The sequence below is a fragment of the Oryzias latipes genome, chromosome 17, assembly GCF_002234675.1.
Source record: "Oryzias latipes chromosome 17, ASM223467v1".
NCBI classification, from domain to species: domain Eukaryota; kingdom Metazoa; phylum Chordata; class Actinopteri; order Beloniformes; family Adrianichthyidae; genus Oryzias; species Oryzias latipes.
The window spans coordinates 14,039,294-14,062,213 of record NC_019875.2 but is presented as its reverse complement, the minus strand read 5'-3'; the positions used below and the strand labels follow the sequence as shown (position 1 = coordinate 14,062,213).

The window sequence follows — 22,920 nt, the reverse complement described above, 5'->3', positions numbered from 1 at the left end:
AGTTTCGGTCTTAAGAGGTGGTAAAGCTGTTATTCTCATGGCCTGTGGTTTGTCAAAATCACAAAAACAAAACACATTTTAAATCTTTATGGTATCACCGGAGAACAAAAGTAAGCAAGCAAACAAAAATAGGAACTTTGTTCTAAATTAATTAATATCCAACTTATTATAATCACAATGAAACCCTTGTTTTTTAGTATTACAACAAATTCCTACAGATTTTCTTCTTTTTCCACATTTCACAAATCTTCGTGGAGAGGTGAACATTGACTGTAATGAGAGTAAGTGTGATGTAACCCATAGAAAATGGTTTATGTCCAACTTTGATGATAGCTCCCTTCAGTTGCTGTTTTTTTTTGTTTTCTTGCAAAATGGACAACGCCACGTTGAAGTCAGAAGTTAGTATGCAGCGATTGGTCCACGTTGCTCAAGGTCATCATTTCTATGGCAACCACTCTCTCCAGCTTTCATTTTAAATACTTTCTAGCCATTATAATCTTTTCTTTTTTTTTCAAATAGACTTTCGTGTAGCCTAATACTTTATGGGACGGCTAATAAAAGGGAAGTCAGCATGTTAACAAGTAAGTACACTAACAAAACAATTTTACAAGGAAACTAAGAAGCTAAACATACTTAGGCTGACTGTTGACTGTAAGAGTCTTTACAGACTACAGTAAAAAAAGGGTATGTTGTTCCTTTTTGCTTAAAAAGTACAAATCTGTAACTGAAATCAGTATTTAGAAGTGGACACACTGGCAGCACTAAAGGGTTCAGAGGTTCTGTTTGCCCATGTCCATTCAGGAACCTGCTTTTACCACGCTCTTGAACGTGTCACATGTCTGGTGTGTGCGTAGCTTCATAGTTTGGAGGTATTCTGCAAAAATCTGTTATGTTAATAATGTTATATATAAATCAGACAGTATTAATGACATATAAGGCATTTAATTACTTACTACCAGACATTATTCAGAAATTATTTATATTTTAAGAAAACACTAATAAACTAAGAGGATCTTGGAAATGTAAACTACCATTAGCACGAAGATTTTCTGTCTCCGTGTGCAGACCAAAAATCTGAAACAGCTTGGATCCAGAACAAAAACTATACATATCCCAAATATCCAAAATTTCAAATATATTTACAAAAAATGATATGGGCAAAATACAAAATAACGGGAATATAATATATCTGCCAGTAGGCAAAAAACGAATTATAATATAATTAACCATACATCTGAATATTTTAATCATAACATGTGGTCCTACATGAATAATCGTATTCAAATATTATAATTTGCAGTTCTTGTTCTGCATATAGATTAAAAAAACAACATGGCTGTGATTGTTAAACTATTTTGAACATGTAAATGTAAATTTATTTTCTTTTTCATTTTTTATTTATTTTAGGGGGGGGGGCTTTAATAAGCTAAGCTCCCAACTCCCTTTCAAACATGTGTCTGTTTTATTATTATTATTATTATGTTGTTAATTTTGTGGTTACTATTATGATCCACCATATTGTGCCATGTTGGCTGTATTTTATAAATAACATGTTTGAAACACATTTCAATAAACAAACAAAGAATAAAACAACAAATAATTAACTTAATGAATAATTAAACTATTTGTGAACAAAATATTAACTTATTAACAAAATATTAACTTGTCTGGTTTGAAAAACGCCGGGTTTTCATTTTTTTTTTTTAACCTTAAATACAAATTTGGAATAATCACATCAAATGTTGGTAAAAGAGTGACTAATCTGAAAAATATTCATAATTTCATGAAGCTTGACTAAACCAAACGCCTCTTCAAAAAAAAAAACAAAAAACAAAAAACCAGAAACTTCTCAGCAAATAACGACATTAAAATAGTGCAACTGAAACGTCCTCCCACGGACATTTGAACAATTTGGAAGAACGTCGTGGGGTGTGCAGGTCTACAGTCCAGTCCGTTTACATTACCGGACTATAACAAAGGAGAATTTGACGAGGGGTGCCGTGTTGCAATAAATGCAATAAACAAAAGTCTTTATTCATTTATGAATTTTATTTTTTTATTAACAGAAACGGTCGTATTTCACTTTTATCAGAGCGTAGGCGCATCCTAACTCATGCCTCATGTGACTGAAGAAGAAAAAAACCACACGCGCGCGCGCTGTGGGCTCGTGCTCACGTGAAAAAGCGTGCAGGAGACTCATACAGGGACTCAGTGCTCATTTTAGTCCGTCTCAAGAATTCAGGAACGCCGAGTTCAGGATTCAGTCGCGCGTCTTGTTTTAAAGTCCCACCGACAGAGATTTTTTATTTTATTTCTTTCTTTTTAAAGAAAAAATGGGTTGGAGGCGAGGGAGAAACGACCGACATTTAATTTTATCAAAGGCTTTATCTTCCTACGACCCCAGGACTTAAGGAAAAGAAAGGTGATGGCTGTGTGTGGGTACCCACAACATAGGAAAAGACAGGAAAACGTCGTTGCGCCGTCGTTTAGCTTGATAAGGGTACATTAAGTAAACGGTCCACTCTATCTTTTTTCTTACACGCTGTTTTTAGAATGTACTCAAGTTAATGGAAAATTCTGGTTCTAAAACTATATTTGTATGTATCCCGTGTTGCATTGCTCCTCTCTGAGTCTGAAGCTACAGGCCTAAAGGTAAAGCGTTCACACCACAATGCCAGCGTATCCCCGTTAGCCAACCCGCTAAGCTAACGTAGCTAACGTTAGAGCAGTTAGCTGAGCTATTTTTGTCCCTTTGCTATTTCTACCCGTTTTGCAATACATGGTTAGTCTTTAAATATACCGTCAGGTCGGGAAACAACTCCAAGCCTCGTAGTTCTCACGGTGTTTTGGGGCCGCTAGCTCCGCTGTGGGAGCGCAAAAAGTCCCGTTATGTCGGTCTTGTTTATGTATGGAACTCCAGGTAAAGAGGCGTCCCTCCGCCTTTCATGCAAACGCACCAAAGTTTCTCCTTTTTTTACAGAAGAAAAACTGCTAGTTTGCTGCCCTTTCTTTGATTAGAAATCGACGTGGTTGCTCCGATTGATATGACGTATTTAAGCTCCTGTTTTGTGTTTGATTTCACTTGACGTTCAGATAAGTGTAAAAATTGTGTGGGTTTTTTTTTTTATAAAGGAAGCCACTCAGAAAGCGTCTATTTGTGCTGGATCTGCTGTTTGGAATGATGCGTTTGGGTGCAAATCACCATCTAAAGAGAACAGCCGGAAATTGTAGTTGTGCAGATGACTTGTGTGTGTGTTTGTATATAACAATCATAATTCAAGAGCAGAGTTTGACAGGATCAACAGGTATTGTGGCTTTAAGGGATGAAAACTGAACGTTTAATGTTGAATTTAGTCATTTTATAATCATCTCTTAGCCATACCCCACCCACCCCCCCAGCTCAAAACATGAAGTCTTATGCACCAGTATTATGGCTTTCTTCTTTATATAACCTCTTAGTTCTTCCTTTTTCTCATTTCTGAGACTAAAATCCAAAGCGGAGCTGATGGAAATGGATATAAATGTGTTTATTGCACACATGGTATTATGTTGTGCAAAAGCCAAATCTAATGAAAGCTTTTGGATTAAGTGAAAGTAATGGACCTGAGAAAAGAGGAAACAGGCCCCTTCTCACAGATCATGCTTAAAAGTGTGACCTGGTCACGATTCACTCGCCGCTGTATCCCAGCTAATGAACTTTTACCAGAGCAGATAAATATAATGTCTTGGTGACATCAGAGCAAAGGTGGGGTTTCCTGTTAACTGACGAGGGTGTTTTTTTTTTGACACTGGTGTAATTAAAAACCAATCAGAGCTAGTATGTCAAAGTAATGAGACTAAAGGTACAAACCTCTATTCTGTGAACATTTTTGATATTTTTTTTTAATTGTCTTTGTTGGTTTTGGGCTTTATTTTTCTTTTTTGTTGTTTTTTCCCCCCCACTGTGACCTAAAAAATTGTCTCTGTGTTTGTTTAAATAAAGCTCAAGCCTCTGCTGCGCTTGTCTCCACAGGTGATGACCTGGATTGTACCATGTGAATTAACTGAAAGACCATGAAGGCCACACACAAGCTGCTCTTCATCCTCTGTCCCGTACTGGTTCTGGGCTTTATCTACTACTCTTCATGGAAGCTGCATATATACATCTGGGTCCAGAAGCCTCGTAAGTCACCTCCTCACTCGGATGTCTTACTTTCTGTGTCTGTCCTTTTAAAACAGAGCATGATAAATCTGTGTTTGTTGTGAGGGATGGTTTGAAGTCTTCCTCTTTTCTTCCTTTTAGCTTCTTTGTGCTTTTTGCTGGTTGTCTGGGATGTTTTAAAGTTTGGTGTGTGTGTGTTTTTAACTTTGCTAAACTTCAGCTTATGGTTGTCTATTTTTGTACCGGCTCAGTTTCTTGACATATTAGATTTCCAATTAAAAAATTCCAGTTCCTGGCAGCCGCTGGAGCTGCTTTATCTGATTTGCTGTCATCCAGAATATACATGCATGCACAGTGGTTCTGGAGCCGGAAAGCCTAGTTTTCTTTACTATTTTTATTCAAACTGTTCCTTGTTGGCCATTGGTTTGAGTTATTCTTTAACAATGAAGCACTGAAACGACAAAGATGCGTCTTCCTCTTTGTGTTGTTTTAACACAGGAAATGCTTTTTTATGATTGGGGGTTGGTCACGTGTTTTCATAGGACCTTCATATTTTTTGCTCCTTTTTCCCCAGCAGATTGTGATTATGGACTTGGATCATATTTTACTTTCTAAAGCATAAAAATGTATCTTTAAAAAAAGTGCAGAATGGTTGTTTTTCGCCAGAAGAGGGCGCTAGAGACTATCTTTAATTGGTCTCAGTATGTTGTTCAGAAGCCATTATTGAGTATTGGGAAGGTTTTAAATATATTCAACTGTGTGAAATTATGTACAATGACCCAATAATGTCCCATAATGTAATTGATTATGTCAACAAAAAGTGCAAAGATGATGTTAAATTTCTGACTGCTCATGTAACTCTTGGAATCTTTAGTCCATCATGCATTTCTTTCAGAATGAAAAGAATTTGCATTAGTTTTTCAAAGTAGCATTGTCTGTTGTATTAAAAAAAATAAAAAAGCATGTAGTAAAGTAATGTGATTACAGTGTGATTAGTTCTGCTGCAGCTCCTGTCCTTTGTCCTTCCATATTTGGGTGCCTTCATAACAAACACTTGCATATGGTGATAGAAGCTGGTTGTTTACCCAGAGACTTCCCAGACTTCAAGACATTTTTCCTGGGTTACATCAGACCGTAACACAGACGAGATGCAGCCGCCAGCTGGCCGTGGGTCATTGAGTCAAAATGTCATGGGTGCTTTTACAGAAAGGGCCAAAAATAACATCAACATTTATGAAACTGTTTCTTCAAAGCTGACCAGTGGTTATCCCATACAGAAAATTTTGCTTGTAATGAAACTTCATGTCTTGAATAAAGTTCATTTTTACTTTTTTTGTCCCCTGATCAGCTTTTAAATCTGTTAAAACATAGTGGTGGGGTTATAATAATGGGGGTAACCATGAGCTTCAGATGTTTGGACATTTAAAAAAAGGCAAACTGTGTTTTTAACATCACCCTAAGGAGGGTTTTTTCTGCTGCTGAATGAAGTCCCTTGTCCTATGTTTTTTTTTTTTACCAGAACAGTTTATTTTACTATAAATCATTTTAACAGTATTCTATACCTTTTAAAAAGTACAAAAAATCCACTAAAATAAATGGCGTCAAATTTTCTGTTTTGGTCTTTGAAAAGCATGTCCTCCTCAGAGAACACAACAAATGTCAGCCTTGATGTGTACAGGTTTTTATACTTTATTAGCTAACCCTAGTTCTTTTTGAACACATTATGCCAGGTGATAATTCTCTATTTCCATTATGAGACATAGACGTGAAATAGACGAGATTTGGTAGACATGTATGAAGGAGGTAAACATCTGCTCTGCATTGGAGAGCACCGTGGTGCAGGTGGTTTAGAAAGAAATGATGACGGTGCAAAGGGTGTCAGATGCCATGTTTTCATGTCAGCAAAGCTTGGCTGAAAGTAACCTTTGTTTTTTAATGAACATCCAAAGAACGTTAACGTGGGCTTCAGCTTATACATCTCATCTATCGGAGTCTCCTGATTAGTTTCCGTATTTAATAGCGTGTATGTACATTGCACAAAACTGGATAAAGGATTTCTAAAGCAGTTTAGTTCATGGAACACTTTTTAATCTGGAGATTTTTTTACTGATACCAGTTATTGGGATCCAAATAAATTTTTATTTTAAAGCTCACAACTGAATTTGGTTTAGCATTCATTTTATATTGTTTATATTTCTCTAATTACCATTCAAACCATTTTCAATTAAATCAAAAAACAAGTAATATAAAATGAACAAAGGTGGAAATTCAGTGATTAAAATCATACATTTCTTACATTAGAAACTGTTTCTGCCTATAAAAAAATGCAAAAATTAGGATAAGCAATTAATGTGTTTGATGTATCGGCGTCTATCTATTCCAGTGTTTTTCAACTAGTGTGCTGTGGGAGATGGTCAGGTGTACTGTGGGAAAGTACCCATTTTCACTGATCTAAAAGCATTTACCATTTCCAGGATATCGGCTCTGTGTTCATCCAAACAGGCTCTGATAAAACACTGAGTAGTTAGGAATATGAAAGATCGTAAAATACTTTTTTCTTTGTGTTTATTTGATTCTATTAAAGACACTTTGATAAGACTGACGGTACAGCGATTTAGCTGCAGATACAGCTCTGCTTTCTGAAAAGTCCCGCCCCTTTAACTGTCTTCACCAATCATTCTTGGAGGCTTAATCACACGCCATCAGTCTGACGAATCAGAAGTGGTTAAAGACTTCAACAACAAAAATACCAGCTAAAGCTCGTCTTTAGCGGTGTAGCTTTCTGCGGGATCCGATGTCAGACCGTGGAACAAGTAAACAAAATAATGAAGATCAGAGAAGCGAATCTGTCTGCGATCGGCGGCAATTTCGCACTACATCTCCCATGATGCATTGGGTTAAAGTGACAGCATCTCAGCGTAAAATGAGTCTTCCTGTTAAACGTTTTGAAATCACAATGAAGACACATCAAGCAGTTTTTACATCTTCCTGATGAAATCAGAGGTCAACAGTTTAGTTCTCCTTCAAGGTTTGTGTTTATTAACAGCCAAACATCCCAGAGTTTGTTCCAAGTCATCTTTCTAACTGAAACACTTTTCTAATAACATCTGGATTATTTTATATGTTCAATTTAAGAAGAACAAATAACATTTAAGAAAAAGGGGTTAAGGTGAAGTGGCCAACAGACACAATTAAACTAAATTGAAACAATTTAATCATCTAAAAACAAATAAAACATTTTTGTTAAAGTCTTCAAAGACTTCATCTTTGATTAAGACAAAAGAAAAACTAAAAACTTCAACATGTTCACCTTTTGTGTAGCTACAGAAAACATAAATATAATGTTAGACTTTTTGTGTAAAATTTATCAAACATATTGTGAAGATATAATTGTTCAATTCAATATAATTTTATTTGTATAGCCAAATTCACAACAGCAGTCGTCTCGATGGTTCAAAAATTACAGTTGCCTTTGCACCAACATTGAAAATATATATATATATATATAAAAAAAATAAATCACAATTTAGAAAGAATATATTTGGATGTAAAAATTGCATGTTAAAAAACTGGAGGGAAAAACAACTACCAGGGTAAAATGTCAAATCATTTAGTTGAAAATTATTACGGAAAACTAAATTAACTTTTATTACATCTTTTAGAAAAAACATCTGCAACTTCTAGCTTTTTCTGCCACAATAATCATAAAAAATGCATGTGAGATTTTTAAATTTTTGGATGCTGGTGTCCCGCGGGATATTTGTCAAAGGTAAAGTGTGCACTGGGCCCCGCCAAATTTCCAACTGTGGCCGAGCCTGGTCGGGCCATATTTTACAACACCCCTTTTGGGCCCTCTTTTTTCCCCGGGGTTCCCCCTCCTGGGCGGGGGCGGTGGGCGCCTGCCTTGCTCCTCCCTGGACCAACCGTGGGCCGGGCGGATGGCTGCCTGGAGTGCGGAGCGGGTCTCCCTTGGGGGGTCCTGGCTCGTAACTGGGGTGGGGGCGGGGGGATGCCCAGAACTCCTGGGTGGTGGTGGAGTGCTCGTCTGGGGCTGTGGGCGTCCTTCTCCGGTGGGGCCCTGCGTTGGGCGCTCCCGGCGCGGCGGGGGGGCTGCTCTCCTGGTTGGGCTGGGGCGGCGCTCTCTTTCCCTCCGTGCCTCCCTGCTCTCTGGCTCTGGGGGCCTTGCGGCTGTCCTGCTGGCCCTGGCCTGGGTGGCGGGCTTGGTCGCCCGGGCGGCGGTTGTTCCCTGCCGGTTCCCGTGTAGCGTTGGGGGGATTCCGGCTGCCGCTGCTGCTGCGGTGGGGGTCTTGGGGTGGGGATGGCTGGGCACTCTCCCTCCTTCTTGTCACGTTCCACCATCCATTTTAGAAGAACATAAACACTCACCTGAGCACTGGTGTTAGCTCACCTTTGCACTAACAGTTTGCATGATTGAATGACTGAAATATTTCACACTAGTTGGTTTTAAAGGCATAAGTATGCGTGTGAACACTATCTGTTTTGTGTACATGTCGACAGGTGGACATTTTTGCAGCTAGCAGGTGTGTTTATAACATTTGAGTGTGTGTGTGGATAGGCCCCGCCCTTTTTGTACTACATTTGAACCTTACCATAATGATTAACAACCAGTAAACTTGTTGCTTTATGCTGCTTCATGGTCTTACCCCCCTTCCCCTCCCATTATCACCCTCCTACCCCCCCCTTCTCTAATGTCCCTCTCTCTTCTTCCCCTCTTTCCTTTTCCATCCGGTCCAACACCAAAGATTTTCAAACATGATTGAAATTAATAAAGTTTGGCCTCAATTACAAAAGGGGTTTATTCAGACATACCTTTGGTTTGTCTGAAGATTAATAACCCCTCTTGTTAAAGTAAAATATGTCCAACACAAGAGGCCCTCAGCTCTCATCTGTCTGCCTAGCTGTTGGACAGGACAAGTTAAAAAAAAAATAAAAAAAATAAAAAGGTAAAGTGTGCCGTGGCTCAAAAAAAGGTTGAAAAACACTGATCTATTCTACTCTACTGGTTCTGGAGCATCATTCTTCCAGTCGTCCGCTCATTTTTTTTATTGAAAGTCATTTAAAACTTTCCCAACTACATTTTATTGTAAATAATCAGGTTGTTGCTTTATTTTTTTTTGTTTGGGAGTTTTTTTTAACAGATGTTAGAGGGTTGTATTTCCTGTGACTGTTGGTGTGGAGCAATCCTGCCCCCCCTCCCTTCCCCGTTGCTGAGAGCTCTCTGTTTATGCGCTCTACTGCCATCCTCCAGCCCCTCACAACCAGTGCAACAAAAATGGTGAGCAATGTTGGAGCTATCCAGCTGTAAAATTTTGGGCCAGATGCAGCTCAGACGAAGAAAACAAAGACATACACGGATCTATTTGTCTACAAGTGACCTGAAGAAATACTCAGAAATATAGTTTTAAGCTTACTTTTTTAAATATATGTCCTCCATCATCAGAAAAATGCAACAAGAACATGTTAAATAAAAACATTAGTGTTGGGCTTTTATAAAATAGTGTGCTCTTACACGCTTAAACGCATTGATGATGCGTAGCAGTGTACACCTACTACCTTTGAAAGCAGTTAACATTCCAGCTGCTGGAATTAGGGAGCAGATCTTCTGTCCAGGATACATGAAGATGAATGTGTGCTGTGATAAGAAACCAACATTTTTACAGCTTGTATGCTTCTAGAAGAAGAATGTTGGAGTTCCTAAACTCAGAGCTGCTTCGAAACTTTCATTCTGCTGCCAGCCTTCTGTTTTGTATTTACAGGAACTTACAAAAACGTAACCACCACTAGACTTCTAAAGTTAAGCTACACAATTTGTTGAAAAATACCGGTGTGTTTATGCAGATTTTGCATGTTGGCCCCTGGAGAGTCCAGTGGTTGTGATCTTCAGGCAGCACCCTCTGAAGGTTGTCGACCCCAGCTCGGTTTTCCGTTTCATCCTGAAGCTCTTTTGATCAGCCTCTAGAGTTTCATAGAGCAGGTATGCCAGTCGAGGAATCAGATCTGCTAGAGCTTTCACAGACGTTGAATTGTCCTTGTAATGAAAGAATCAACTTTTGGACTGAAGGTTGTTTTAATTCATCCAAAGTTTGTACTGCATTCCTGTCTGTGGGCAGCAGCAGAAAAGGTTTTGTTGCATCAGGTTGGATGAAACAGCATCACAGCTGTTCTTTGGCTATTTAATTCATAAAGTTTATTGTCTTTACTGAAGGAAACCTTGTTTTTAAAGAGGTTCACTCCTGTGTTTGTCTCATTTTTGCATGAGAATAAACTGCAGACACTGTCATTCCAATTTTCTAGGATACATTGAGAAAATGTTATTTCTGTAACAGCTTTTTACTGAAGGCAAACATGTTAAAATTTAGTCTTGGACTAATTTCTGTCTATATTATCCTTTGACATGTGAAAATATAGATAAAGCAACTATTAAAACATGGTGGTGGGATAATAATTATGGGGGTAAGCATGTGCTCCACATGTTTGCACATTAAAAAGAAAAGCAAAGTCAAAAACTGGGACAATATTTAACATAATTTACACACAGTCATAATTAACACAATCATAAAACGTCTAGACAATAAAAAGCATAAAAGCATGTGTGCCTTTAAACATTTACTAAGGGCACTGTTGGAACATTTTACAACAGGAGATGATGGTGTTTGTTTAATGTGTCACAAAGCAAAAATGTACAGAAGTTTTCGACTTGTCTTTCTGCAGTTGAACTGTTTACCGCATCAGGGCCTGAATGTCTTCTTCCTTAAAGTGAAAAATGACTTTAATCCCTTGGGCACTACGGTTGTCCTGCCCCCCCCCCCCCCCCCCCCCCCCTCTCGTTGTCAACAATGATGTCCACAGTTCTGAAGGATGCTGAATTCAAAACTAGTATGTCTAGAAACTATGAAGCAAAAAGTGGGGAATACAATCGAACACACAATGTCTATTACCCTGTGGTAATGGTCTCCCTTGACTTCTGGAGCAAAATCAAACGAACGGTTCACCAAAGTTGTGGCAACAACACAGACGCACACCTTGAAATGTCCATAGAATCTCTTTTCTGTGGTTCAGCTTTGCACTACACAAACAATGTATTTTGTTCCTGTGCTGACGTCTTCATGATCTGTTTCCTGTTTCTGTGGATTTTCTTTGGATGGGTGTGGGACGAGTCTAGCACTTGTGCATTTACGCCCCAGCTTGACCGCAAGATTAGTGCCGATGAAAAGACACAGGGTTGTATAGATCTCATTTTGGATTTTGTAAATTAGATCCTATTCTACCAAATGGCATACAATGACTGGTTTTAGATTTAAATGTCAGTCAGACGGTGCATATTAGTTTAATGGACAAATTCATTTCAAACCTTTTGTTATTTTTTTACTAGGGCTGCACAATTGGACAAAAACTTGCAATGTCAGTGACCAATCTTGTGATGATATAACTTGCAATACATTAACAAATAGGAAAACCAAAAACAACTAATGCATCATTTCCATTTCACTGCAACAGTTTCATCTGAATAAAAGGAAGCATACATTATTTTGCAAATGATCATAATGGGAGATGGGTAAGAACTTGTCATGGTAACACACCAAAGAACTATGCTCTACCTTTGTGGTAGTACTGGGCAAAACTAATATGGACAACAATTATGTAGGTAGTGTGTGCTTGGGCTTTTTGAAAAACAAAATGGTTTCTCTGTCTATGCATGGGTGGAAACAGTTAAGGTAACCATTTATCACGCTTTAGGCTGTCTTTTGTGATACCCGTACTGCACACGCTGATATCATGATGTCGATAAATGTTCGATTTATTGTGCAGGCCTATTCTTTACTTTACTACTTGTACTGCTAGTACTTGCATATCATTACATTATGTCAATTAGAACTTATTCCTGGGACCTTTTGGTGGGTCCTCTTTAATCCACGGAAGCGTACTATCATTTTTGGGGGGTTTGAGGCTCTTAAGTTGTGACTTTCAGCTTCTTCTCTGTCTCAGTTCTTTTGTTGTCTGATGCAGGCTTTCTTTGTGCTTTACAGAATAAATGTTTCTTTTCTTTTTTATTAAATACTTTGAAAGTTATGGATTGTGTGTTCCTGGCTAATGGTTGTAGCTGCTTCCCCAGCTGTACACCAATGACCTTATTTCAGTGTTGAACCCCTTTTGTTTTCAGAGATTGATGCAGAAGAAACAACTGTAGTCCTGACTAATGCAGCTGATGTGAAAGGAATGACAGGTAGAGGCAATGGGACTCTGCGCTCTTTATACTTCATCTAACTATTGGGAAGCAAAGTGGTTAACTCCTGCTACCCTGAAGAAAATCTAAACCTGTTCTAACTCAACATTGACCACTTCTTTTTGTCACATGAATGTCATTAACTTACTGTTTTTATCCCTTTTTTTTGTTTATTTGATATCTTTTTTTTCCTTTCATGTAGTCTTGTAGGTACACTTTAGTGTAGTAAAAAAATTCACATAAATGGACCAATGGAGGGTTTCTTACAATCACTATCCTTCACTGGAGCCTTTCCATTGAGACAGGGACATTCGGCATTATGGGATTAAAGCCACTAATCTCTCTTTTATCTCCACTCTTAATTTTTTAAACCCACTTTTTCTGTGTAATGTGTGACTCATGCAGACGGCTTAATTCACCTCTCCAGTTCAGTTTTTCGATATTCCTCAGACGGTGCTAAATGACCTTTTGTGTTTCAGAGATGGAAACAGACATCAGCGTTGGACGAATAGTAGGCTCAGGTACTTCTGCAGCCCATGCAGCTAAACCCCTCCCCGTCATTGTGTTCTCTCCACACCATTTCAGAAAAAATGGTAAAATAAAATGGGTTCAAAATTCAGTTACTGTTCACTTTTTCTCTCTATTAACCCTTCCCTTAACACCAAATTCTTTTTTTTAAACTTTCAATTAACGTGAGGTATTGAGATTATTATATACACTTCTGAAACCGAGCATCTGTTCAGACATATGCTTTGCTCTTTTGTATTACAACACTGCCCTCTGTTGGATTGGCAAGAAATGACTGTAATTTTAATGTTCATTTGGTTTTATGGTTGGATCCTTTCAAATACCAACTTTTTTTTTAATTTGCAGCTTGAGGCTTTGCAAAAAGTCTCCTCATCTTCCTTTCTGACTGCTTGTTGCTCCTCAACACTAACAAAACGCGCACATGTTTATTTGACCTCCACCTGCGTCGACCATTCTCCAAGACCGCGCTTGGAACCTGCCCTGTTCAGCTGTCACACATTCCTGTGATCTCTTTTTATTTTTATTATTTTTTATTATTTCATCTTACTTTTCAGCTTGTTTTTCAAAATAAAAGATCCACAGCTACAGGAGTAACACTGCTTTCTTTCTGCTTTTCACTAACTCTCGGGAAGCCTCTGAAACTCCCAAAGCGATGTTGTAAATGTCAGCCTGCTGTAGTGTCTTCATTAACACATTTCAGAATAAACGTATCTACTCCTCTGATATGTTTTCTCCTGGGTTTTTTTTCCTGCTTTTCTGTCTTTTAGCTGCAAAGCTTTTTCAGGCACCTACTGGCTGACCATAGGTGATCTCTGAATGATTTTGTAACATTTCATTTTTTTTCCCCCCCAACAGATCATTTTATTTGGGCCGGCTTCTCCCTAACCTCGCGCTTGTTCATCACAAATCTCTTTTCTTCCTTTTTTTTTATTTTATTTTTTTACATTTTGCCTTTTTGTCTCCAAAAAGCGCCATAAAGTTGACTGCAACTACAGCTTCAAGGCTGATAGTTCAAATGTCTACTGAGTTGGAGAAAAAGGCTGCTTCCACTTTTTTTTTTTTATAAAACCATACTTTGTGAACATACTCTCATTTTTTTTGTTTTATCTTTGTGTTTCAGTGTATGACAAACAGGGCTTTCTGATGCAGCTGGACACACCACTGTAAGTACATTTCTCTTTGATTGTGTCTTATTGAGAAAAAAATCAGATTTCCTTCCATTTATAAAAGATTTTTTATTTAAACTCAGTAAAGTGATATTATTTTTGTTGACGCAGTGACATTAAGCTGCAAATAACCTTGTAGGAATATATGTCTCAACTCTAAACAGTCATGTTAGTGATGCTTCATGGGTCATTGTCGCAGAATGTTCTAGAGTTTTGGACTTGCAAAAACCATCACCTCACTGCTTAAGGCTTAGATACAACTGCCCTTATGGCCTGATATGAGCTGTCTGCAGGTGAAAAATGGGTAAACCTGTATGGGACACGCAGGTCGTAGACCGCTCTGTGAGCCTGTAGAGCCAAAATGCTCATGCACATTTGTTCATGTGCATGCTTTATTGAAGTCATTGAGACACACTAAAGGTTTTGCTAGAAGAGGAAGTTAGCTAAACTTTTAAGTGACTTGTCAAATAAAAGGTCCAATAAGACCAGGGGGAAGATTACGGGATGTGTCAGAGGGGCCAAACACAACATCTTTGTTTTTGTTTTTAAATAGATAGAAGTAATGCAAACTGATCATAGCACCTTTTATTTTTAGTCTTTAGTTTTTAGTCTTCGTTGTTGTTCACCTTTCGGCACATCCCATCGGGGTCGCCAAAGGGAATTTGGCAGAGAATTTGACGTCGGATGCCCTTTCTGACAAAATTCTGTATTTGATCCAGGCTGGGGACTGGCACAGGGAGACCTAGACTTGGGCCCCCTTGTGGCTACATAGTCGAGCAGTATCGTGAAGGGCCTTGCCCAAGGACCTCATCTGCCATATTTGGCACGACTGAAATGGCATCTGCATTACAGTTGTACGAAGAAATGTTTTAAAAGGATCTATCTTAGCGTGAATGCTGAAAATAGTACAGAGTCCAGAATGGACTCTTGTGGCACAGCAGAGTTTGAGGAAATTGGAGAAGATCGGTCTACCAAAGTCCCAAAAAGACTTAAATTAGATAAAGTAACAAATCATTCTAGGACATTCGGCAAATATATTTTTACATTATTTTTGAAATACTATGATAAATTTAAACCAACAATAAAAACATGCATGTGAAGTTATAGACACTAGCCAACCAATTGAAATAATTTCATTTGAGGAAGAAATCCCCTCTGATGAACAAACAGAAACAATAGTTTGGGTAATCATTGAGGTCATACATGTGCATTAAGACGTCGCTGGTTCTCGCCAGGTTGAGAACCTGGCACAGTGCATCACTGTGTGGCCGTCAGCATGGGGGTTGATGTGTGTACACGTTTCTGAATTGGTTTGACACTTAAACTCCAAACTGCCATTGCATCTGCTTCTGCATAACCGTGCAGGCAGTAATCACACGCCGCCATCGCCATGCTGGCTCTCGCCTGTCTGTCCACACTGAGCCCTTGTGCTCTGTCAACAAATACTTTAACTTGGCTTTCACAAGGGGTTCAGTTTATAAAATACCGCTTTTCACTTTATATCTACACTTTCATCAATTATGCTGCTGAAGTTCTGCCAAACATGCAATTCATCTACGAAATTGTAATTATTCTGTGATAAAGGTAATTTATTCCTGCTGGTAGTCTGACTGATTTGGGGGTGGGGACTCAAATTTCACCCCATGAAATAACTTCGAAGCTGTAGAGCAACAAGCGAGCGCATTTAAGCACAACTAAAATAAAGTGTGCGAGCATCGGATAGCTTCAAACGGCGTGTAAACAAGCCCCAGTGGAGCTGCTCCTCCTGCCAGATATGATTTTCTTTTTTTCTTTTTTTTAGACCTCACATTGTGCAGAGACCCTGGCCGGCCTCCTCCTCTCCTCCCTGTTTATTTGAACTAGAATCTCGGTGTACATCAGGTTATTAATGATTGTGCTAATAATTGGGAGGTTCTAGTCTTAGCACTGCCAGTGTGATTGTTTAAACAAGACCTCACAGCTTTGTTTTGCCACACGCACACACACAAGACAGATTCTGTTGCTGCTGACTTCTTTAACTCCTCAAGCATTTCACTCCAAAAGTCTCTTTAGTGGGGTTTTGTTTTTTTCAGTGCATGTAGCTACTATCACCTAATTTACTTTTGCTCATTTCCAGATCCCCAGATTTGATGTATAAATATGGCAACCTCAGCGAAGGGGCCTGCAAGCCAGGATATGCAGCTGCCAAGATGACTTCCATTTATCCAAAGTAAGGGGTTCACTTCTGCACCTTTTTGTCGTCTTGTTTCAATTTAATTCAGTTTATTCCTAAATCACAACAGAGGGTATCCAAGCTTTTGTATGACTGTAGATACTCATTGGTACAAATTGGTGACAATTTTCCTAAAGGCAAAATCAGGAACTTCTGAATCGATTACACGCTAACAACAAGCTAATTAGAATTTTTGAAGTTAGAATTTCCTCCCTACTCCCATGAAAAATTGATCAAACACAATGCAATGGGGTCTATATTTGCCGATCTAGTGAGCATCGATGCTGTCTAGGCAGTTTTTAGGGAACTGGATTTTGGAATTGTAGATTTGGTGAATGCGCTATATAGTGCACGAAGTAGTGAGTAGTGAAGGAATTTGGACACAACTAATGATTGTTGCATTTCTTTTGCAGTAACAGAAAATGCCAATTAAATTTTTTAAGCTTATCAAAACCAATCTGTTGTTTAGTTTTAGTGAGAATATTACTGATTTCTGCCTGTATCTAATATTTTTTTTAGAAACTTGGAAAAACTGATTACTGTTATTTAAGCCAACACGCTTAAATTTTGTGCACAAACATAGAAACGATTTTAAATGATGATCCTTGCTTTTTATTTTTTCCCAGCAGACTTGCTGATCGGTTTAAGAAAAAGCAACATCAACTGCAAAAAAAAAAACAGTTTGTAATTGATGAAGCGATTTTGTGGCACAGAAATCCATCAATTATAAACAGCTTGAATTATTAAGCTTTCATCTGTAAAATAGACAGAAAAATCAAAACCTTTCACTTTGGTCTGATCAGATGATCACAAGTTCGGTTTCCGCCTTGCCCACACCGATTTGTTGAAGTATCTTTGGCTAAGACGCTGAACCATACATAGCTCCTGGTGGCTACAGGTTGGTGTATGGCAGCGTATGGCAGCGGATCCGCCATCCCTGTGTGAATGTATGAGTGTGTGGGTGAATGGGACTGCAACAGTGAAGCACTTAAAGCCTTAATCAAAATGGTAAAGTATACACCATTTACAGCAGTGTCCAAAACAATCCCCTGCTGGCTAAAATTAAATTTCTCTATAGCTAAAGACACTTTTTAAGTATCCTGATTAATCTACCAAGTATTGGTTTTACTCTTCCAAAGAAGTACAGAAAAGAGGCGATGAATTTACCTTAGAATGCAGAGATGACAAATTTTCCCCTTTAATGTATCACCATGATGAGGGTGATACATTAAACCACAATCAGGGGTTCAGAATATTCTTGGTAAGAATTTGGGTTTTGTGGGGGTTAAGCAACTTTTCTAAAGTGATACTAAACTTGAAATCTTTCTTAGACCATGCTTTTATAATTTTTGTTGGTTCAAAAAAGACAAAAATCTTATCTTTTGTTTGAATAACAAACTTGTTCTGATTTCCATTTGCATATAAGTTGAAAGTAGGGCTGCATGATATGAGGAAAACTGGCGATGTGCGATATTAGTGATCAATATTGCGATACATGAACAATTAACAAAACAACTAATTGCATTATTTCCTTTTAACTGCAGGAGTATAATTTAAATAAGTCAACATAACTTGAATAACACTCCAAATGGCACACATCTACATCGGAGGTGTGCATCTAACATAAAAAGGCTCCATCCGATTGGCCAAATGCATAAAGGGATTTATTTGATTTGTTAAATACTCCAGGCTGCCATAAGATCGTTTTATCACATTTAAGGTTACCACTTATCACAATTTTTGCCGACTTTTGCGTTATGCGCATTGCACACCTTGATATCGCAATAATGATAAATTTGCGATTTATTGTGTAGGCCTAATTGAAGGACAATCTACCTAACCTATAGTTTTGTTAAGGTAAAAGTTTGTTAGTTTTTTACAAACAAAATCTTAAGAAGCTGCCTAAAGTGAAAGTTGGTTGGGTGGAAATTCTGTTTTATCATACTGAGATGGATGATGTCACTCTACAACTCTACAATGCCTTAAGGGTTTTTTAGTGAAACGAGGACATGCCCCAACATTCCTGTCCAATCTCTCTGAGTCTCAGTCATGTTTTTTATCGTTACAAGGGCTCGACTGTGTCCTTGTCACTCCCCCCTCCCCCCGGTGACATAATACAAGCATTGTCACTAGCTTCCTGCGGTCATGTCGCAGAGCCTTTAAAGGTCTGTCTCAAAGGGTGACACCAACTTCCTGTCCTGACACATCATGAGCTTTCTGAACCCCCTACCCACACTGATGATATCTTCATGTAGTTGAGCTCTTTTTATTGTTTTTTTGTCTATTCCCGCTCTTCTCTGAGCTTTTATTTGCTGAGCTTCCCATCGTTCGTAGGACATTGTCTGCTTAGCATTCTGGACACTAAGGAAGAGCAATTTTCCGCATTCATGAGCAGCAGCCATTGGCACTCGAAGAAGGTACTTGACCCAGTTATGGGACATATTTGACTCTATTTTCAACCAGAAGTATCGAGCTGTGTGAAGAGTGACAAGAAGCTGAACACTTTAAACTGTGGAATAACATAAAAAAGTAAACTACTTATAGTATTTTCCATACTATAAGTCACTTTGGAGTATAAGCTGCAGCAGCCAAAAAAAAAAGTATAATAAATAAAAATAAATTATACGTAAGTCGCTCTTTTGTGAGAAATTTACTCAACAAAATATGGAATCAAGAATGGAAACATTGATGCAATAGATAACAATAATTGATAAAATACATTCTTGCTTCACCACCATAACACATTGATGCTTATTTAGTTCCATAAAACATTGAAAGAATTGAAGAAGTGTTTAGTATATACGATATGTTAATTGAAGTATTGATAGACCCCCAAAAAGGTTCTTGTATTAATTGCATAGAGAGGAAAAGGAGGAAGGGCCGAGAAGATATGGCTCTGTTTGTTTTTAATGCTCTTTAAATAAAATAATAAATAAAAATCAAACTCGTCTAAAGTGGGCCAATCACTTGCAATTGTGAACACCCACATTGTATAATGTGTAGTACTGATGACTTACGGTGTCTATTTATTTCGGAACATAAACAGCTTCAAACACAAACTCGGATCAGATGCTGTCGACTGCAGCGCTTCTGCATGAGATCGACCAAGATCTTCTGCTGAGCATGTGTCGCATCAAAGTTCTGCATAATTCAGAACGCCCCTGGGAGTTTGCTGATTATTACCACCTTCAGCTCAATCACGCTCAGGTCATTGAGCGCAATAAATGCAGAACGTGGTGTAAGAAAGCGAGCTGGTTTGCAATTCTACACGGATATAAATCCGCGCGCGTGTGTGTATTAGGTCAGGGTTCGTTGTTGGCTCTGTTTAAAGAAAATAAACCAATTAGCGTTGTTTTTCCTACCTTGGTTTACATCTTCTTGCTTTGTGATTTTACAAGGGAAAATGGATTCATTTGAATGGTCCGGTTAACAATTGATCCAACAGGGGCGTGGCTGACAATCTTAGCAGTCAGAGGAAACGGTTTTACTGCTAGCAGTGAGGTCCCGTGGCTTCTCCTCTAATCATCTCCCGATTCCTTTGTGTTTGTCTTCTCCGAAGGCCTTTGCCCCACCGAGTCCAATTTATTTTAAACACCGCCCTCTTGCCTCTGTTTTACCCAAAACTGTTTGTGTTGAAGTCCTAAATCAAGGGTTGGCAGTGAACGTGAAGTGGCGCGGTTATGAAAATATTGGATGTGAGAGATGGACTTCTCGAAGGAAATGAGCGCCATGCATCCTTGCTCTCTGGCTTTTGTGGGAGCCCTCCGGTTTTAAACATCAGGCTGTTGCCTGTCTCATTGTAACAATGTTGGTCTGAACTCAAACTGGACTTTATTTCTTGCTCGTATTGGTTGTAAAAGTCTTAAGTTTCATGAATCTCCATTTGTTTTAGTAAGGATAGACATACGTGGGTGCATGTGCTCCTCGCAGTCAGTGTAAGAAGAAGAAAAACCCAAACACGAGCGCCTGCCTTTAGTCGCAAGCTTTAAACGAGAGATTGATGAGGGTACCGAAGGGCGTGCACAGTGCTTGGAAGACGTCGAACCTCACTGGACGGACTCACAACACTGTCAACCTTGTTTAGTCACTTTGTTACATAGATCCAAATACATCACGAAGATCAATGACAGACTTGTGAGAACTGTGTAGTTAAGATTCCTGCTGGGAAACAGGAGTTTGTGCCTGTCTTTCCTTTATTTCCAGGCTCCAACTGTTTTTGCTGGAGTGTTTCTTTGCGGCGAAACAGAAGAAAGTGTCTGTGTGTTTATTGTTCAGCTGGAACCATCAGTCCTTATGAGAAATGTTTGTTTTTTTATATTGTAGTAAAAAATGTAGTCAATGTATTCCGTAATTTTCAGACAATCAGGCTCACCGGATTATAGGGTGCCTTAAGTTAAACAAAGCAGTCATGTAATGTGGTGAGAAAACATTACCCAGAATGCTTAGAGGGGCCAAGAGGCGGGGGTTGGTCAGATGGGTTGATGGTAAGTTTTTCTAGTCAACTGAATTGTCATCCGTGTATGCCTCTTTTATCTGTAACATGTAGCCTTTACAGAGAGCGGCACGACAGATAAGCCAGGCTTTATGCATAACAACTCTCAACATTGTTCAGTTACAAACAAAGATCTCACTTTTTCCGTTCATTACGTTGAAGGACAGTAAATACCACTCTGACAAGCTGACAAGCTCCTGAATACGACAATCCATCCATTGTAGCTACCAAAGTTGGACTGAAACATTCTATCAGATTTTTTAGGTCCACATAGATTTTTTAGGTCCAGATTTTTTAGGTCCACGGAAAATTGGTTCCGAGTTAGTAAGCACTAGAGCTGTAACACGCAACTGAATACTCTGATAGCTGCGATGTGTTGGAGAGAAATCACGTACAAATATTTGTGACGTCTGAGTTTGCAGATTTGGGGTTGGTTATTTATTTATTTAAAATGCTGTAGAGTATTGTAAAAAAAAATACACACCAAAATTGTAGAATAATGTTGGATTTTAAACATGTAAAAGTAAAACATAAAGCATAAAGCAAGCACAATATATTATAGGGCCTAAATCCTGCTTTTCTTGAGCCTTTCAGAGTAAACTATATCCATATATATGAGAATATATTACATTTGGTACACAAAAGAACAGATTTTTTTATTAAATATAAGTTATTTCCGCAGCTCATTTTCCAACCAAGAAGTAAGACGACTCGATCTCTGAGACTCCGCCTTTCGCTCCGTTTGGGTGCCACCCATTTCATGACGTCAACCTATAGTTGACCTTGGTAGTGTGTCTGCATTTCACACACAAAAACAAACAACATCCAAGCTTTTGCAAAGATAGATGTGTATATTGTAGATATAAAATAAGTGTTTTTGCCAATCACCGCTAGCTCCGCGGAAAAAGTGTGTGAGTGTGTGTGTGTGTGTGGGTGTGTGTGTGTTAGCCTGGAGGCGGTGCTGGCAGCACAGACACTTCCTGGAAGGGGCTGTTCTTCACTTATCTACATCACAAAGTAGCTAAGTGGTGCTCAGAAATGCACAAATGGATCAAAATACCGCTTTGGGGTTTCTTTTTGTGAGGAATGAACATTATATTACACGTAAAAGCTCAAAAAGTTGATTTTTGCACGATATAGGCCCCTTGAATCATGTATGAGATGTGAATCATTAATGATTTGTGAATCGCATCAGATTGTCACCTAAATAACGATCCATAGACCTAATGAGCACAAGTACAATTCATATGTACATTCTCTCAAATTATAAGACGCACTGTCAATGTTTGAGAATATTAGAGGATTTAAGTGCACCTTGTGGTCCAAAATTTACTGTGATATATAGTTCAAAATGTACATTTATATATATGTTCTTATTCGTATTTAGTTTTTTAGTTTAAAAAAAAAAGAAATAAAAAATGAACCTTAACAACTCCTCCTTTTGTTCACGCCTGGCATCCCTTAAGGTATCACAATGGGTCACAGAAACACACACACTCCATCCCAAAGCCCTTCTTGGAAGAGTGGCACCCAGCCCAGCGTCCAGGTCACAGGCGTGACTAAGAGGAAATGGATTCTTTTGATTTTCTGCTCTGCTATTAATCAAAAGCAACCTGTAGACCAGCACACAGGATAAGGAAGAGGCGATGCTGGATGGAGCACTTCACGGGCATTAAAACATTGGTCACAGGCGGGTGTTGTTGCCAAACGTGGCTTGCTGTTTAATGTGATTGGCTTCTGACTGGAATAGTTTAAAATGTGTTTTCCATCATGGGAAAACACAGACTTTTTGTCCTTCAGACGTTTGGTGATGCTCCCTGGGCTAATCACTTAGGAAGAGAAAAAGGTTCCCTCTTGCAACTTGTACTGCTTACAGATCCACAAGTCCTGAATACTGAACAGCTGAGCCAAAATACTGAGGCTGAGTGAAAAACACAGGCATTTACATGTAATAATGCTGAAGTTTGTTATCTTCTGATACATTTAATTATTGACCATAGGCGTGGACACTCAGAAAATAGAAGTTGTAAGTGCGTTGGCACAATACCAAGAGGAAAAACCAACTCCAACAGCATCTACTTTGTCTCTTCAGTTTTCAAATTTCCCTTCTAAAACCAACTTCTTTGAGTTAATTGA

General features: G+C 38.6%; 1 protein-coding gene across 13 annotated transcripts in view; it reads left to right on the top strand.

The window, feature by feature from the left end:
* The window catches only part of st3gal3 (ST3 beta-galactoside alpha-2,3-sialyltransferase 3), a 61,509-nt gene that overhangs the window by 5,628 nt on the left and 32,961 nt on the right, over positions 1 to 22,920 (top strand). For 3 of the 13 annotated variants that reach the window (XM_011486305.3, XM_011486309.3, XM_020710641.2), the window contains 5 exons: positions 4,013 to 4,162; positions 12,324 to 12,386; positions 12,866 to 12,979; positions 14,035 to 14,077; positions 16,197 to 16,289. In XM_011486305.3, the coding sequence (XP_011484607.1) occupies positions 4,054 to 4,162; positions 12,324 to 12,386; positions 12,866 to 12,979; positions 14,035 to 14,077; positions 16,197 to 16,289 (422 nt within the window). In that variant the 5' untranslated portion in view covers positions 4,013 to 4,053. Of the gene's footprint in view, positions 1 to 1,858; positions 2,423 to 2,442; positions 2,653 to 2,687; positions 2,921 to 4,012; positions 4,163 to 12,323; positions 12,387 to 12,865; positions 12,980 to 14,034; positions 14,078 to 16,196; positions 16,290 to 22,920 lie in introns of those variants that run through there. The other 10 variants (XM_011486310.3, XM_011486303.3, XM_011486312.3 and 7 more) reach the window with 10 other exon arrangements.